General features: G+C 44.6%; 1 protein-coding gene across 1 annotated transcript in view; it reads right to left on the bottom strand.

The window, feature by feature from the left end:
- Positions 1-16,999, bottom strand: part of ROR1 (ROR family WNT receptor 1) — a 178,464-nt gene that overhangs the window by 34,375 nt on the left and 127,090 nt on the right. The window contains exons 5-7 of the mRNA XM_006147546.3: positions 9,761-9,888; positions 5,658-5,975; positions 3,609-3,854 (exon numbers count right to left, since the gene is read on the bottom strand). Of these exons, the coding sequence (XP_006147608.1) occupies positions 3,609-3,854; positions 5,658-5,975; positions 9,761-9,888 (692 nt within the window). The remainder of the gene's footprint in view (positions 1-3,608; positions 3,855-5,657; positions 5,976-9,760; positions 9,889-16,999) is intronic.

Genomic DNA, 16,999 nt, shown 5'->3' with positions numbered 1-16,999 from the left:
AAAAAAAAAAAAAAAAAAAAAAAAAAAAAAAAAAGAATTAAGGGTTCTTTTTAATCCTTTTTTAAAATACATTTTCCTATAGAAATTTTAAAATTATGTTTAAGCTCTTCCTCTTCTTTGTTCCATAACACTTGTGCTTACTTCTGTTGCATCATACATATTGCACTGTAATTGACACACCTCAATAGCATAAATCACATTTTCTTTTATTCCTCTTTCAACGTCTCTACTCCATCATGGGCTCGCAAACAATATTTACTGAGCTAAGAGCAAGCATTCCTCTATATACGCTGCTATATATTAATGACACTGGAGCTCTCTTTGTATATTAGCTATACAGTAAATAGAGTAGGTAACATTTATCGAACATTTACTATGTATAGAGATCATAGGGGTTTTAGTTAACTCATTTATTCTCACAATAAAGCCCTTATCTCTCTTTTACTCATGAGAAACATGGGATTAGGAGGGACGGAAGAACTTGGCTAAGAGCACTCAGCTACTTCATTGAAGACTGGGATTTGAACCCAGATACTTAAATGTCAGAAACCATGCCCTTAACTTTCATGAAAGACTACTTTCACTACAACCTATATATTTATTCTTACTGTTGTTCTTTTTAAGTAGATTCATTTTGCTCATTCTTAGAAGAGAGAGCATCGCTTATTGGAAGACTCACCAGGTTTGGTAATCTGATTGACCTGAGATGTAACCATGATTTAACCACTGATAGATGGCTGGGTGTCCTTGGGCAAACTGCTTAATTCATAGTGAGTCTCAGTTTCATTATCCATAAAATGGGGATGATAGAGGCTGGTATGAGGATTAAAATGGGGTAACAAAGGTGAGGTGTCTTGCATAAAATCTGGCACATAGTAGCTACTCAACTAAGTTGTTGTTACATTAAGAATAGAGGCTGCTAAAACTGACCATCCAGTCTAAAGTCAGATTTCAGTTGTCTTAAATATCTCTTCTCTCTCATCACTAGATATGTTGTTCTTTTCTGTTCAGGGCCACGTTGCTCATTTTTTAAGCCTGACTTCCTTTAGTTTGCATGTCCTTAAATGTCACCTATACACTAACATTTCCCAAATGTCATTTCCATCCTGGACCTTAACCCTAAACTTCCGTCTCTGATATCCAACTCCCTCTTCAGGATCTCTTTTTGATTTTTTTGTTTTAGGGGTTTCTTGCCTTAGGGTGTGTACGCTCACCAGAGAAAGAGAGAGACAGAGACAGTTGAAAGGGAAAGTGAGAAATCACCCCCTAGGGGGGATGGCCACACTGCAATCGCTTCTCCATTCTCCTCCCAGGATCTTGGGTACTCACACATATGTACTGGGTGTGACTTTCATGCCTCCAGATCCAGGACTCAAGCCACAGTCGGCCATGTGGAAAGTTCAGCAATGCAACCACTATGTCACCAGCTGGTTCCCTCTTTTTGAATTTGTAAAAAGCATCTCTAACTCAGTGTGAACTCCCCACAAAGATGATCCTCCTGTAGTTTGTTTGTTTGTTTGTTTGTTTGTTTTGAGAGGTTTTTGCTATAGGGCGCATGCGCTCGTCGGACAGACAGAGAGAGACAGAGAGACAGAAAGCGAGAATCACCCCGCAAGGGGGATGGCTAGGCCGCAGTCCCTTCTCCTCCGTTCTCCTCTCGGGATCCTGGACACGCATGCACACGTGCCTAGTGTGAGTTTAAGCCACCAGGTCTGGGACTCAAACCGTGGTCGACTACATGGGAGTCCAGTGATATAGCCATTATGCTAACTGCTGGTCCCCCTCTTGTAGTTTTCTCCATGACAGAAAGCAATTCTATTCAAACCCTCTGGAGATGTCCTTGAGTCTTTTCTCATTTTAAATCCCACAGTGGATCTTTCAGTGACCCCTGGTTACCTCCATTTCAAAATACATCCAGGATCTGCCCACTGGCCCTCTGCACTGCAGTCAGAGCCACTTGGTCTTTCCCCAGGGTCATCACAGCAGCTTCCCGACTGGTGCCCTTGCTCCTGCTCTTCCACAGTCTAGTCTCAACCAGAAACCAAAGTGATCCTTTAAAAATAAGTCACGTCATGTCATCCTTCCATTGAAAACACTCTAAAGCTTTCTCCACTCAGCCAGGGTGCATGTTTAGGCTCTATAATGGCCTGCAGTGGGTTCTAGGGTTGGGTCCTGCAGCTTCTCTGACCTAATCTCCCACTTCCATTCACTTGTTCTGCTCCTGCCTCGATGGCTCTCTGCTCCTTCTGGGACATGCAAGGCTTATTCCCACCTTAGGGTCTCTGCCATATCCCCATGCCCACATAACTAAGTACTTGGCGTGCAGGAGGCACTCAGCAAAGGCTGTTGAACAGATGGCTTGGATAATCATCGACTTACAGACCCAGCTCACCTGGACTTGTGCTGTCTGTGTGTCCTGAGTCTATCGCTTCTTGTTTGGCCTGAACCCTGCAGCTTTGCTGTGACTTTCCCAGCAGGGACATCCTAACTCTCTACTCTCTGGGGTCTGAGCCCACTTACATTATCAGGAAAAATTAGAATCAGGCAGGTGACTTAGTTCCAAAATAGTTCTGATCTCCAGGGTTCACCAACATTTCCATTCTCGTTCTCCGACCCTCTAAATATTTTCCAGAAAAAAGGACAAACGACTCAGAAGTGGCATTTTCTTTGTGGATACTTCCATGGTATTAACGATGAGTGAGAACACAGTAAATCCATGGACTGCCCGGGATGATTGAGTAATGGTTGTAGATTCACCCTGCCTTGCAATGTGTATAAGGACACACAGAAGGGACCAGCAGTTAGCGAGCGTAATGGCTATGTCGCTGGACTCCCACATAGTCAACTGCAGTTCGTGTCATGGACCTGGTGGCTTAAACTCATGCTGGGCGTGTGTGCGTGCCTGCCCAAGATCCTGAAAGGAGAATGGAAGAGAAGGGATTGCGGCGTGACCATCCTCCCTGGGGGGTGATTTCTCGCTTTCTGTCACTCTGTCTCTGTCTGGAGAGTGCATGTGCCCTATGACAAAAGATGTGCCCTTTGAAAAAAAAATTTTCAAAAAAAAAAAAAAAAAAAAAAGGATACAGGGACCAGCAGTTAGTGTAATGGCTATGTCGCTGGACTCCCACGAGGTTGACTGCGGTTTGCGTCTCAGACTCGGTGGCTTAAAATCTCATGCCGGGCGCATGTGTGTGCATGCCCAGAATCCCAAGAGGAGAATGGAGGAGAAGGGATTGCAGCGTGGCCATCCCCCCTGGGGGGTGATTTCTGCTTTCCATGTACCTGCTGTGCTAAAAAGGCATACTTGACGTGAACTTTTATGGGTAACGTAGTTTCCTTCGGGAATGGCCGTGGTGAACTGTCTCATCTGTGCCTCTGAAAAGCTGCGTTCCTATTATCTCCACTAGCCCAATAGTTGGAGGTGTAAGAGTAGTATGGTCCTTGTGCATTTAGGTACCCTATAAGGAGTTTTGTGTAAAATAGCAAGGTTTATCTACCCTAGAGGAGGGAACACTTTGATCTCCTATGCAGCTCTTCTGAGATTTTCCTAAGTGAGGGGGGTGGGGTGGGGGTCCTGAGTACAATAAGGGACAATGTCTTCTATTTACCACATGCTGGGATGTCACACAGGTCAGACTTAAAGTTTTCATCCAAGGTAAAGCACCAGGGAGCTTCCTTCTGATTCCCTGGGTTGCGGCAGTAGGAATGGCCTCCATTCAGCTCTGGAAATCGCAGGGCGGTGAAGGTGTGCGTGTGGGGGTACTGGGAATTCCACGGCTGGCACTGGCGCCCTGATTTGGTCACGCTGACAGTCCCCCGGTAGTCCACGCCTGTGTTGTTATAGCACTTGTGATCTGAAGAACACAAAAGCTCAAACTTAGAAAGACACAGAAGTGACCCTCCAGCTCCTAGCCAGCAGTTTCTGGAGGGCACGGCATGCAATTAATTTCCTGGCCAAGGCTTCCCTGCTGCTCAGGAGCCATGCAGGGCAGTCTCCCTTCTTGCAGGGCTTGGCCCCAGAGGCTGCCTTGCAGTTACATTCCTGGGAGGATTTAAAGCTTATGCTGTAGGAATAAAACCAGTCTTCTGCAAGTTTTTAAAATATGGAACACAGAAGAAATCAGAACTGGGGCAGGACCTGGGGCACAGGAACAATTTCCTAGTGAATGGTTCAAGGAAGGTTCAAGCCAGACTTCCTCCCATTCTGATTAATGGTGTTAGACATGAATCATGTGATAAGGAGTCTAGTTGGTAATTGACAGAAATGTTTATTGGGGGTAGTGCATGCTGGGTTTAGGGCTATCTCTGTGCCGATAGAGTGGAGACACCCCGAGAAATAGGTCCTGTTGAGCAATCCTCCCAGGTGAGCAGAGGCTGAAATTTCAAAGCCCTGCAGCATGTACTGAGTTGAAATAAACTGGAGTTTGGTGGAGTAATGATGATAGTAACGAAAGTAATTGTAATGATAATTGAGTATGTCCTATGTGTTAAACACAGCTCAAAGCATTTTTAGATGCATCAATTTAAGCAATAAGAGTATTTGCTACCAAGAGAAAATTTAAAAATAAAAATCAGTGGTGAGTTTAATATTAGATAAAAGGGAACTGTACAGAGGAAGAGTCTTTTTGTCTGGTGGGACTGAGAGGTACAGGATAGAGGCAAGTCCCATACACACATATTTTAAATTGAGCTGCAAAACACACACCCTGAAATGTACTATTTGTGCACTTAGTACATTCACGTGTTGTACAACCTTGACCATCACTAGGTTCCAGAGCGCTTATATGACCCTGAAAGAAAACGTATCTATTAAGCAGTCATTTGCCACTATTCCTGGCTCCTGCTCCTGGCAACCCCTAATCTGACTATAGATATCTCTGCTCATAAAAACATAAGTGAGGGGGGGCGGGGTGGGGGTTCTGAGTACATTAAGGGACAATGTCTTCTATTTATCACATGCCGGGATGTCACGCAGGTCAGTTCATAAAAATGGGATCATATACTAGTGTCTGGCTTCTTTCACCCAGTGTAATGTTTTCAAGGCTCATCTAGATTATAGCATGTATTTCATGCCCTTTTATGGAGAAATAATACTTCATTGTATGGATATACCACAGTTGGTTTCTCCACTCACAAATTGACAGGCATTTGGGTTGTTTCCACCCTTTGGCTATTGTGAGTAGTACTTTTATGAACATTTTCACATGAGTTTTTGTTTGAACATTGTTTTCGATTCTTTTGGTTATATAAGGGGACATCAAAAAGTTTATGAAAAAACTGAATTAAAGTACAAGTTTACTTTGGTGTAAATATTTCTGAAATCCACATATAGTATTTATATACATAAGAGGCATTTTTCATGAATTTTTTGAAGGACCCCTCCCCAAATAGTCAAGAGTAGAATTACAGATTATATGGTAATTGTTTAAATGTGTTTATGTTGTTGAGAAAACAGCCTCCATATTTATAAACTGTTGTCTTCACGAAGCTTCTTAAAGATAACTATGTTTAACCCACCACTGACTCCTAAGGCACGGTATTTAGCGCCCTGGAACGTAATCTGACTACCAGTGTGAATAATTCCTGAGTCAAGGTCCCGCTTCTGCCATGCTCTGGGGTTGCTGGCTACTAGAACAGCACAGAAGGTTACCACTTACTTTTATTTATAGGGTCTGCCATGGGAATGCCTATCCGGATACAGTTGGCAGCTTCTGGGCTCTCTGGCTGGGGCAGATCTTCACAGTTTGGCAGTTTCAGCCTCATCAGAATCATGGGATTCGATCTTGCGAAAATGTACTCTGTTTGGCACAGGACGTTTTCCAGGATTTCACATTCATCGCGACACAGGTCACGGGGCTTTGGGGCAGGTGAAGTTTCGTCACAGTATGGGAAGGCGTAGTGACACAGGGAAGGGATGGCGAACTGGGAACACTTATCGGATAAGTGACTGGAGGTGCCGATCATGGTGAAGGCCGCTGGAAAACAAACACAACAGTTAGCTCCTGGAGGCCAGGGTTCTGCGGCTTCTGCTTATCTAGTTAACAGACGTCAGGCCTAAACATCGTGGGAGGAGGCCGTGCCCAGACAAGACCAGGAGAGAGGGATTCATCTCAGATGTCTAGGCCGCTTACTTTCACAGGCTTGAAAAAAACCATTTTGATGACCAAGTTAAAAAAAAAAAAGATTAAATGACATACGTACCATTTCCTAATAAAAAGAATTAATTAGATTAAAGTACAATGTACTTTTCATTTTTTTTTACTACAAAGCAACAGAACTTTGTGTTTCATCCGGTACTTTTTATTAGTTTTGTGAGGTTTTCTAAAACATTTCACAGCTGCAGGGCAGAATGCTGTATTTGGCGGCTGCGCCTGACACAGGGTTTAGTTCTGTCTTGCAGGACGGCAGGAATTGCTCCATGATTTTTGGATAACTTGCTTGGTGTTTCTGCGGCTTCAATATTTTCCTCTCTCTCTATTTTTTTCCCCCTTGATATCTGATCTTATTTATGTGTTGTTCTTATAAATTTTTTTTATTTTTGACTGGGTTTAAACTTAGAAATAGAAGCTCTCAGAGAGGATAGCGTACATCTCTTGGCAATCTGTTCTTGGCATTTCTCTTCAGCCTCCTTCATTCTCTTGGCCAAAAGTTTAGCATATTCTGTTGCCTCTTCCTTATTTTTTTTTTTTAGTGCTCTGTTTCTTGAAAGCATCACGCTGGTGTCTGTGTTGCAGGACACGTGGTGTCACAATGCCCTGAGTCTTGGTTGGTTTGGTCCAAGGTTTCTTACCTTCTTTATTTAAGGACTTTCTTACACATATTGGCAGACATTGTCTTTTTTAGAGAGATTGAAAAGTTTTCAGATTCTGCTAGCTCTCCTGGGCCCCGGATGATGGGACATTATAGTAATAGTCCTGGAATAATCCATTTTTGCAATAATCAAGTTACTAACGCTCAGATTGACATCCACAATGCAACCCCCAGCAGACTTACACATTCTGTCTCCAGTTCTCCTTGGTCTATAACAGGAATGTCCCTTACACGGTAGCAGGCAGACACAGCCCTGGGTCAAGACACCCTGCTTTATGGGGAAACTTTGCTCGTCATTTCCACCACTGTTTTGGACTACATCACCCTTTCATTTTTCACCTACAGTGTCAGCAGCAACTTCCGTGGCTGTATGATTCTCATAAAAAGAATGAAGTTTGCATCCACCATCCACTTCAAAGGAGTCTCTAAGAGCTGGTGGCTGGGAAGGAGATGGTCACCTTCATCTAGAAGCAGCTAACTCCTATGACACATCACGAAAAGAGTATAGCTTCCATATTTTCTTCTCACTTGCAAGTTCTCAAAGAGCACAATTCCATCCTTCCAGTGTGTATCCCAGGATATTAGTGTCCCTTAGCTACAAGCCTCTTACGCAGTAGGGTATCATACAAAAAGAGCAGCCCACCTACCTCTGTTGACCAGGGGTGAATACCTCACAAAGCAGCCTATAAAGTTGCTGATCTACTATTTCCCAAACTATGTTCCTCAGAACATTAATCCTATAGAATACTAATCGTATTTGAGAAACTACAACTACATGACCAGAGAAGTTTGGGAAATTCTGAGTTTAAAAAAGTTAGAGATTATTTTTAAATTATAATATGCTCTAGTAAGCCAATACCAATTGAAAATCTCAAAGAGAGGATTATTATAAATGGACACCTAAATATTTATAGCAGGACTCCCATTTATTTTTAGTACTTAGTGACAAGTTTAAATGTTCTTCTTCTTTTTTTAAAATTAATTCATTTGCCAGAACACACATGTATTTGCAGTACAGACAGAGAGAGGCGGGGAAAGTAAGAAAGCACCCCTTCCCCTTGGAGCACAGTCACGCAGCACACTCCCTTCTCCAATTCGCCCTCCATTCCGGATTCTGGGCACACGTGCACACGTGCCTGGCGTGTTTGTCCAGCCGCTGGGTCTGGGACCTGAGCTGAAGGGTTGGCCATGTGGGCTCCAGCTGCCTTAAATATCATGCCACCAGCTGGCCCCAGAGGTTCTTATATTAGCTTGAAATAAACGTTCAACAGCTCCTCTCAATCAGTCCTACTTCCGCTCTCCATAATTTCAGAGTCCTCTTCCTCTTGAGAGCCCAAGGGCTTCAGGAAATGGCAACTGCGTCTTCTTCAGTGGTTTCTCTTGGTCACATAGCTTCCCCCATCCCCTCTAACCGCCTATCAATGCCTTCAAATTCTCACAGGACGCAGTCTCTGGGTCTTTTACCGTACTACATTCCTGCCTTGGATTTGTTCTTGCCTCTCTCTCTCAAATCCTAGGGTGGTCAGATAAACTACAACAGCTACATTTGAATTTCAGATAGACATATGGGACATACAAAAAAAATTTTTTTTTCCTTGAAATTCAAGTGTAACTGGGTAGCCAGTATTTTTATTTGCTAAACTTGGCAACCTTATTAGAATCTCGCGACAGCGATTTTAAGGGATTACACAGGTACCCGGCACAGAGACATGACGACGATACTAACGGAAGGGGCCTAAGGGAGCCGTAACCACCAGAAGCAGGTGCATAAAATCATACCAGGTGCCCTTTGCTACCTTAACTCACATGTGCTAAAATACTTCACTATTAGACCCCCATCAAAAAGGAATGAAGAAAAATAAAGGATACAATACAGAAAGCTAGAGCAGGAAAAGGGTTATGGTCATCTCGCCTCTCCACTCATTTCACAGATAAAGAAAGATTTCATGAAGAGTTAACAATTCCCCCCAAGTCACTGGAATGATATTCTAGGATTAGTGTTACAAATTCTTCTTCTTTTCTTTTTTTTTCCTTTCAGAAGTTTTTACCATAGGGTGCCCATGCTCACTACGGGGGAGTGGAGGAGAGATACACAGTGAGAGGGAATATGAGAAATAACCCCCAGTGGGGATGGCCATGCAATAATCCCTTCTCCTCCATTCTCCTCCCAGGATCTTGGGCACGCATGCACTTGCGCCCAGTGTAAGTTTCAAGCGACCAGGTCTGGAACTCGAACCGCGGTTGGCCATGTGGGAGTCCAGCGCTGTATCCACCGTGCCATCTGCTGGCCCCAGTGTTTCAAATTCTAAACCCTCAATCTGTCTCTTTCAGTGTACATCATGCCTCTTTCAGATAGAAAGCTCCATGAAGACAGGGACATTCCTGGCTTATTTATATACCACCACACTGCAGTTCCCACACCAGTTCCTAGTATGCCGAAAGCCCTCGCTGATATTTACTGAATGTTAGAATGAATGTGAGACTTCTCAAAGCTTCCTTTCCCTCTGAGAGCAACCTTCAATAAATTATCTTTTTTTTTTTTTTTGGAGAGGTTTTTGCTATAGGGCGCGTGTGCTCGCCAGATAGAGAGAGACAGAAAGCGAGAAATCACCCCCCAGGGGGGATGGACACACCACAATCCCTTCTCCTCCATTCTCCTCTTGGGGTCTTGGGCACGCACGCACACGTGCCCGGTGTGAGTTTAAGCCACTGGGTCGGGGACGTGAACCGCGGTCGACTACGTGGGAGTCCAGCGACATAGCCATTATGCTAACTGCTGGTCCCAATAAATTATCTTAACGTAAATCCCAGTGCGCAGATATCATGCCTCCTGCTCCTTTATGGTCCTGTTTCCAACCCCCACGCTAATCTAATCTTTTATTAAATGAGAAGCTTGGTAAAACTTTTGGTGAGAAAAGTAGTTATTCAAGAGATAAGTGGTGTCACCTACCTGTGATCTGATTTTCTATTTCCCCTTGCATGTGCAAAGACTCCATATAGACGGTGCGGTTGCCAATAAACCTCGCACATGCAATCCCTCTGTATGGCTGACAGAATCCGTCTTCTTCGTACTCATCTCTAAAAACAAGCAGAGATGTTAGCAGCGGCACCACACAGTTGGCTCTGACTGCGTGTACAGAAATAGCCACCAGGGGGCGCAGTTGGGCACAGTATCTGAAAGCCTGGACTTAGGACTCAGACTTGCTTCGTCCGTAAAACATCTGCTGGTCACGTTGGTCAAATTTCCTACACCCCCAGAAAAATCATCCTGAAGCACAAAATCATCCTTAAATATGGGAGAAAACGCTTTTATTTTCGCAGCTGGTGGTGGGCTGGAAAGTGATGTAGTTCTAAGAGCAAAGAGGAAATGAGTTGGAAATCTGGGCACATGTTCTACAGTTTTCTGTTTTTTAAGCACAGATTATTTCTGCTTCATTTGCTACGAAGGCGTGGACACATGAGCCACAAGAGTCACTCCAACTGACATGACGATTAGGGGGACGGCGAGGTAAGAAGCTGGGTGCAGCGGGCAAGGGGCCAGAGGGCAGGCTAGTTGTGGGTCTCCTCCATGTTTAGGACCTGTGACCACTCCCCTGTGGAGAGACACAGGGATCCATGGTCTGAAGATTTTTGAAATGAGTTGCTAAATGTAAGGAAATCAAGAGAAAGTGTTCATGGAAATCTTGTTTGTGTGCTCCTCTAAGATGATGTCCAAGTAATCGGGGGCAGTAGGTGGTGCCGCAGTAAACACAAGGCTTTGTGAGGGGGACCCACATGGGAAGGTCCCTGGCTCCCATCAGGAGACTTCCCAGATGTGCCCATGATCCGGGTTGGTTGAAGCTGGCTCGTAATTTCAAGATCCCATGAGGGGTGCTGTGTCTCTGTCTGTCTGTCTGTCTCTCTCTCATGGAATAAACTTAAAATATTTTATACAGTCTTGTTACAATCTTGTGCCTTAAAATAATGATGATGACAAAAGTCAAAGGCGGACGTAGGTTTTATCCTAAAGACAGGGATACCAAATACCAGAAAGTGACAGGATTAGTGTGGATAGGCAAGTGATGGGATGAAAGATCTAAGGTTGGAGATTAGAACCCAAGGTGGCAGGTTCAACTCGAACAGACAGAGGTCATAACCTCCCACAAGGGCCTAGGATAAGCACCGGACACCAGGGTACAGGGCGTTCAGCTGCTTCTCTGTGCAGGCCACAGCCATACCAAAGGCTGCCTACTGCATCTATAGGCTGACCCCTACCCTGGATCTTCCTCCTCCGCTATCCTGGCTGCAATCAATACGTCATCTCAGGAGAATACCACTTTTCTTCTTCAGTTTCTTGAAAGTTAAAACATCTTGGAGCAAAAGTCAGGAGGACAAGATTCTCTTCTGGGTTTAACATTTGCACATCCTGAGGCAAGCTGGCTGGGTCCTCTGGGGCAAGGTAATACTTCCCCTCTCTACCCTAGTAGGAAATACTATGACCATCCCATTGAACAGAGGAAAAGTCTTACATTTTATTTTTGTTGATGCCAGAGGGTGCATCTGCATGCATGAGCCAAAGAAAGAAAGCACTTCTCAAGGGTGCCCGATCATGCTGCAATCCCTTTTCCTCCAGTTCCTCAAACTGCCCTGCCCACATTCCCATGCGCTAAGCTTATAAGCTGCTGGGGCTGGGTCTTAAACACTGGTCAGACATGTGGGAGCTGGCTTCCACTGCACAGCGCTTAACTGTTGCACCATGGGGCCAGTCCAGAAAAGCTTTGGGAGACTGGTTCTTCCATGTGCGAGAGAGAGAGAGAGAGATACAGCACCTCCAAAAGAGTCTCCACCTCCCAAGCCTCAGCCAGCCCCAAACATGGGCACCTCATGCCCAGCACATTTCATGGAAGTCTCTGGACAACCCCAAGTCTTCTCACATGGTCAGCCTTACAGAGTGCACGATTTACCACTGTGCCAGCCCCTGACTCCCACAACAGTGTTTTGAAATGACAGAGAGAACACATGATTATTCTTAAAGTATTTACGAATGACCAAAGAAGTCATTTATTTGAAAGACGGCTATTTCCTAAGCTCCTGCATTGGTCGTGGTGCTAGATATCCCCCTGGATGGTCCGGTGTAAGGGCCTGGAAAGCCCAGGATAGCAGCAAGCCAAGAGAACAACCTAAGAGGACATTCGTTTTCTGCTGCCTTCTCCTCTATCGAGTCACTGAAACAGTCATTCTGAAGGTGGAGATGGGAGAAGTATCTTTGGTTTCGTCCAGAAAAGAGTGTGTGTAAAAAATGTAACCTTCAAGTGCACGCACATGGGAATAGATCATATACCTGACATAAAGACATTGAAATTTTAATGTTGCACAATCCTGCAAGCACTCCGCATGTTTACTTTCATAAATCCTAGAGTAAGGCTGAAGCCTTTTTGGCTTAAATTTTACTTGGGTTGTAAAATTAACCCAACTTTTATTGGGTAACTAATACCATAAACCTATGGGGAGAAAGAAGGGTCTCGATGACCTAGCCTTGGATCTTGAAAACCTAAGTACAGAGACCAGAGTACACCCCTCACACCACCCCCCTGCTATGACAGATGAAGCTTTTCTATCCCTAGGTATTAGCAGAGCCCTGGATTTTTAAGGTGTCATTATGAGAAAACTTCTTCCTCCCCCCGCATTAAACTCTGAAGGCCTCAATTTATATCTCTTGGGAGGACAAAACCCTGGAATTACCCCCAGATATAAATCCCCAGCCTACTGGGAGTTCCCATATTTTATGTGTGAGGCTTAGGCTAAACTTCTTACCACCTTTCCAGTTCAAGACTCTTAAAAAGACTCTTTGAATACTTTCTTTTTTCCCCAGAATAAAGTGGAATGTAGTTTCTTGGCCGCACGTTTCTTATCAAGGGCTTAGAGTTGCAGGTGTACTGAGTTTTTTGACTGTGCCCAGAATTCCTGCTCTTTGGGCCAGTCTCTTGGGGCTAGGTGTGTGAGGGGGATCAGTAAAAACCCAGAATGTAACGTCATCTTCTGGGAGTAGTTTTTAACTGGGGCTGCTTTTAAGAATCTCCTCAAAAATGTTTTGAAAATACTCATGTCCAGGCCCTACCTTGGCTCTATGAAGTCATTCCCTGGGGTTGAGATGTTGGTATTATTCATGCTTAAACCCCCCTCTCAGGTGATTTGAATGTGGCTGAGAACTGGAGTACTAAAAACCAAACATGCATTAAGTATCCACTGCTCTTTGCTAGGTCTTTCTTCAAAGCAGCCCTGGATGAGGCATTATCCTTATTTTACAGAGGGAGGAATTTGAGTTTGGAGAAGTTAAGTAACTTGCTTAAATTCACAAAGCCAGTAAGTGGTGAAGCTAGGATTTAAACTGAAGATGCAAGCATAGGTCACTATGCCATGTTACTAGATCCGTGATTATGTTCTGCTTTTCAATACTGCCCTTAATTAAATCAGTTTTATCATAATAAGATATCTTATAATGTCTTTACTCATACCAGGCACGGTTGAGTTTCATATAATTATAAAGTAGATATTAAGTCATTTACTCCTAAAAACAATCTTATAAAGAAGGTGAAGGTGTTCTTTTCTTTTTCTTTTTTTCTTTTCCCATAGGGCTCATGTACTTGCTGGAGAGAGACACAGTGAGAGGAAACCCCCCCTACCCCCCCAGCAGAGACGGTCATGCCACAGTCCCTTCTCCATTCTCCTCTTGGGATTTTGGGCACGCACACTCACGCACGCGCGCGCGCGCACACACACACACACACACACACACACACACACACATATGCCCTGCATGATTTTCAAGCTGTCAGATCTGGGACTCGAACTGTGGTTGGCTATGTGGGAGTCCAGTGCCTTAAATACTATACCATCTGCTAGTCCTGGTGAAGGTGTTGTTATTTCCATTTTGCAGATGAGAAAACTGAGAGCCAGAAAGTGTAAAGAACTTGTCCAAAGTTATAAAGCAAATAGAAGAGCTAGATGTGCCCCAAAGCAGTACTGATAACCACACTATACAGCTTTCTTCCAAGTGGCTGTGGAAGATCTTGCATTGTTTACAGGGGCTTACCCGAAAGTTTCACCTGATAAAGTTTTGGTGTATGCCGGATGGCAAAAAGGTTTTCTTTTAAACATAAAGTCACAATTACCTTTCATTCCTCTCCATTTTCCCTACTGGCTTTGGCTAGCGGGGGGCGAATGCTCCCTCAGCATTAATCAGCTTTATGCCTTTTTCCAGCCTCCACTTCGCTCATCATTGACGTCTTCCTGCCTCACTCCATGCTTGGTAAATTAAAAGCATGAAGTGGCAAAGCCGCATGAGTCCAAGGGGCTCAGGACGAGAGTGCCTGAGGCAGTGTGCAATGAGAAGAAAAGTGCATTGTGAGAGGGTGGACGGAACCTGGCCATTCATCACAGCGCTGGCACTGGCATGGCCAGCTACCTCCCCGTGATGTCAAAGTGCAGGGCTGCTCGGCGACGGGAGCTCCTGTTTCTCATAAAGTAATTTAGTTTCTATGTTGCCAGCCTCTACCGCCTTCCAGATTCGCTGTCAGGAGACTGGGAAAGCCAACTCATTTTGCTTTCCTCCGCCAGGGTCTCCCCCTTCCCAGGTCAAGGAGCTTGGTGAGGAAGATGCGAAGGCAGTGCCGGCAGTGTCCATCCAGGAACCACGGTAGAGCAGAGAGAGGAAATTCCCACGGAGACTTCATGATCTAGGTCTGCCCATTTTCCCAGTCCCCTTTCCTGACGGACCAGCCTACAAACCTGACAGCATGAGCTGTACTGATGGTCTTGCTAGTCTCGAAACAGGGAATGCACCTTGATGCGGCCATGGCCTGGCCCGTGCTATTCCTCATGCCTCAAATGCCCTGTACCATTTCCATCTTGTGAACGTGTTCTCATTTTTAAGATCTAGATGTTTCTAACTCCTCCAGGAAAGTGATTCAACCCCCACTGCCATCATCTTGGGCTAACTGTTCCCATGTATTTCTGATTTCATATTACACTCATCTGTTTAGTGTCCACTTTGCCACTGACTGACCAGTAGAACTGTGATAGACACGAAGACTGACCTGGACCCGCCCACTTACATGGACCCTTTGTACCAGAAACACTCTCCAACCTTAAAACCGTCTTCTTTCTCATCAGAATACAGAGGACCTGGACAGACCTAACAGACTTATCACAACGACTATAAATGGACAGAAAGGATTGCTGTTTGATATCTGTAAATAAAGCAGGTCATCCACGACCGCCCTGGTCAACGATATAGTCACCCAATGGTTCTAGATATCTCGGGCTGGGCATAAAGTTCCCCACTGCAGGGGCAGAGCTTTCTCATGGGAAGGGCACGCAGACTGCTTAAAAGTGAACGGCAGCTTTTAATTAAGAAGAGGCAAGGCTGGCCCCATAGCCTAGTGGTTAAGGGAGCTGGATCCCACATGGCCTTTGTGGTTCAAATGCTGGCCCTAGCAGTTTGAAAAACATGCCAGGTATGTATGCCCATGTACCTCAAATTTTGACAGGATGGAGAAATGGAGAAGGGATTGTGGCATGACCACACTGAAGGGTGCTCCCATTACTCCGCTTTTCTCTGGTGAGCACACATGCCCTCTAGCAATGAAAAAAAAAGAAGAAGAAGAAGAAGGTTACATGATAAAATTAAGGATTCAAGGAAAGAACGCAGATTATTCCAATAGAGAGAAGATCAGAGACACAGAAACTTCAAAAACACAAAATTGGGTATCTTCTGAAAATCACCACCCGTCCAATAATATCTTTGTCCTTGTGCAGAGAAGACATTAAGCCTGAAAGCGTCCTTGGCTAGTTGTCAACCAGGAGGAGAGGCATAACTAAAGTCTTATCGGTTTTAACTGCACACACGTTGGAATGAAGGCCCTCTGAGAAGGGGCTCCTGACAGGGTCAGGCAGAGACATGGAGAGAGCTTGTTGGAGTAAAGGAGGCAAAGTGAATGTCCTGGAGGGGGACTGTCGCTAGCACCAAAAGCAGACTCTGCCTCAGGCTGGCTGTGACCAAGGGAGGACAGGTGAAGTATGCGATCCCCAAGTTCCCTCACAAACTCTGTTTTCTGCAGAGCGATCTGAAAGTGGGCATCAAAGAGGGTAACGTGTTAGCATGCTTGACCTTTAAGGTCAGTTTTCAAAGACAGCCAATCAAGGCGTGTCAACCCAGAAGGGCGGTGACTCACAGAGAAGCCTGAAACCTCTGAGGCTGAGAGTTCCGCTCACACCAATATCCCTTCTTCTTTCATTGGAATGCCTTTACGAGCACGAGCAATTGCAAGGTGACTGTGTCGACTCTCTCGTGTGGTTCCTACACCTGGACACTGCGATTGTTAACATTCCCGGAGCTGGAGTCCCGTGCTCTGTCTCACACCACTTTTTTTGTTTTAAAAAATTAAATTTTAAAGATTTTTTTCCCCCCTTGGCCATGAACCATTAAAACAAACAGATGAATAACGTTCTGTCATAGTTTCCAGAGCTGCACATAATAGTTACTTGTGTCCAACTTAGAAGGGGGAAGGTATTGGCTTTGCTTCATGGCGATGTTTGGAAACACAGGGGTCGCATTACACTTGGAAAAGAGGCAGAATTACCCAGGCTTGTATCTCACAAATGTAATTAGAGGGAAAATTATGCGTGTAATATATTTTATTCCTCTTTAAACACACAGTTGAAGTGATTGGACTGCACTGGTACAGTATTTGTAAGAAGAAAGATCGCTAATAAAAAGGATGGGTGGTTTTTGCTGTCTTCAGTTTACTGAGGTTTTTGTGGTAGGGTGGCCTCGCACCTTCTAAGAATGTCTTGATGTTTGTATTTTCCCCCCTATAAAGGGCCCACTTTGCTCCTTACATTAGGCTGATGCTGAGAATGCATAGGTGAGACTTGGGACCCCCAAGTTCAGGGCCCCCGAGTTCTCATTAGAACCTCTTTGAATGTGCCTTGGCCATTCTCCAAATAGCAGGGATTCAAACTACCACCTACATTTGCCCACTGAGAATAATAGGACTTTAGAATAATATGAAATTCACACATACCAACCTGGGCAGATTTTCTACCACCAATGTTACAAGGATTTCTTTGATTTTTCCCTTTTTTGACCATTTTTTTTTTAATGCCTTTGACCAGGAATTAGAAGAAAGAAGGGTTTTGTGGAAAGAGT

This window comes from Tupaia chinensis, unplaced genomic scaffold, assembly GCF_000334495.1.
Source record: "Tupaia chinensis unplaced genomic scaffold, TupChi_1.0 Scaffold000215_1, whole genome shotgun sequence".
NCBI classification, from domain to species: Eukaryota; Metazoa; Chordata; class Mammalia; order Scandentia; family Tupaiidae; genus Tupaia; species Tupaia belangeri.
The sequence above is the reverse complement of the archived record's forward strand: the minus strand, read 5'-3'. Positions and strand labels throughout refer to the sequence as shown.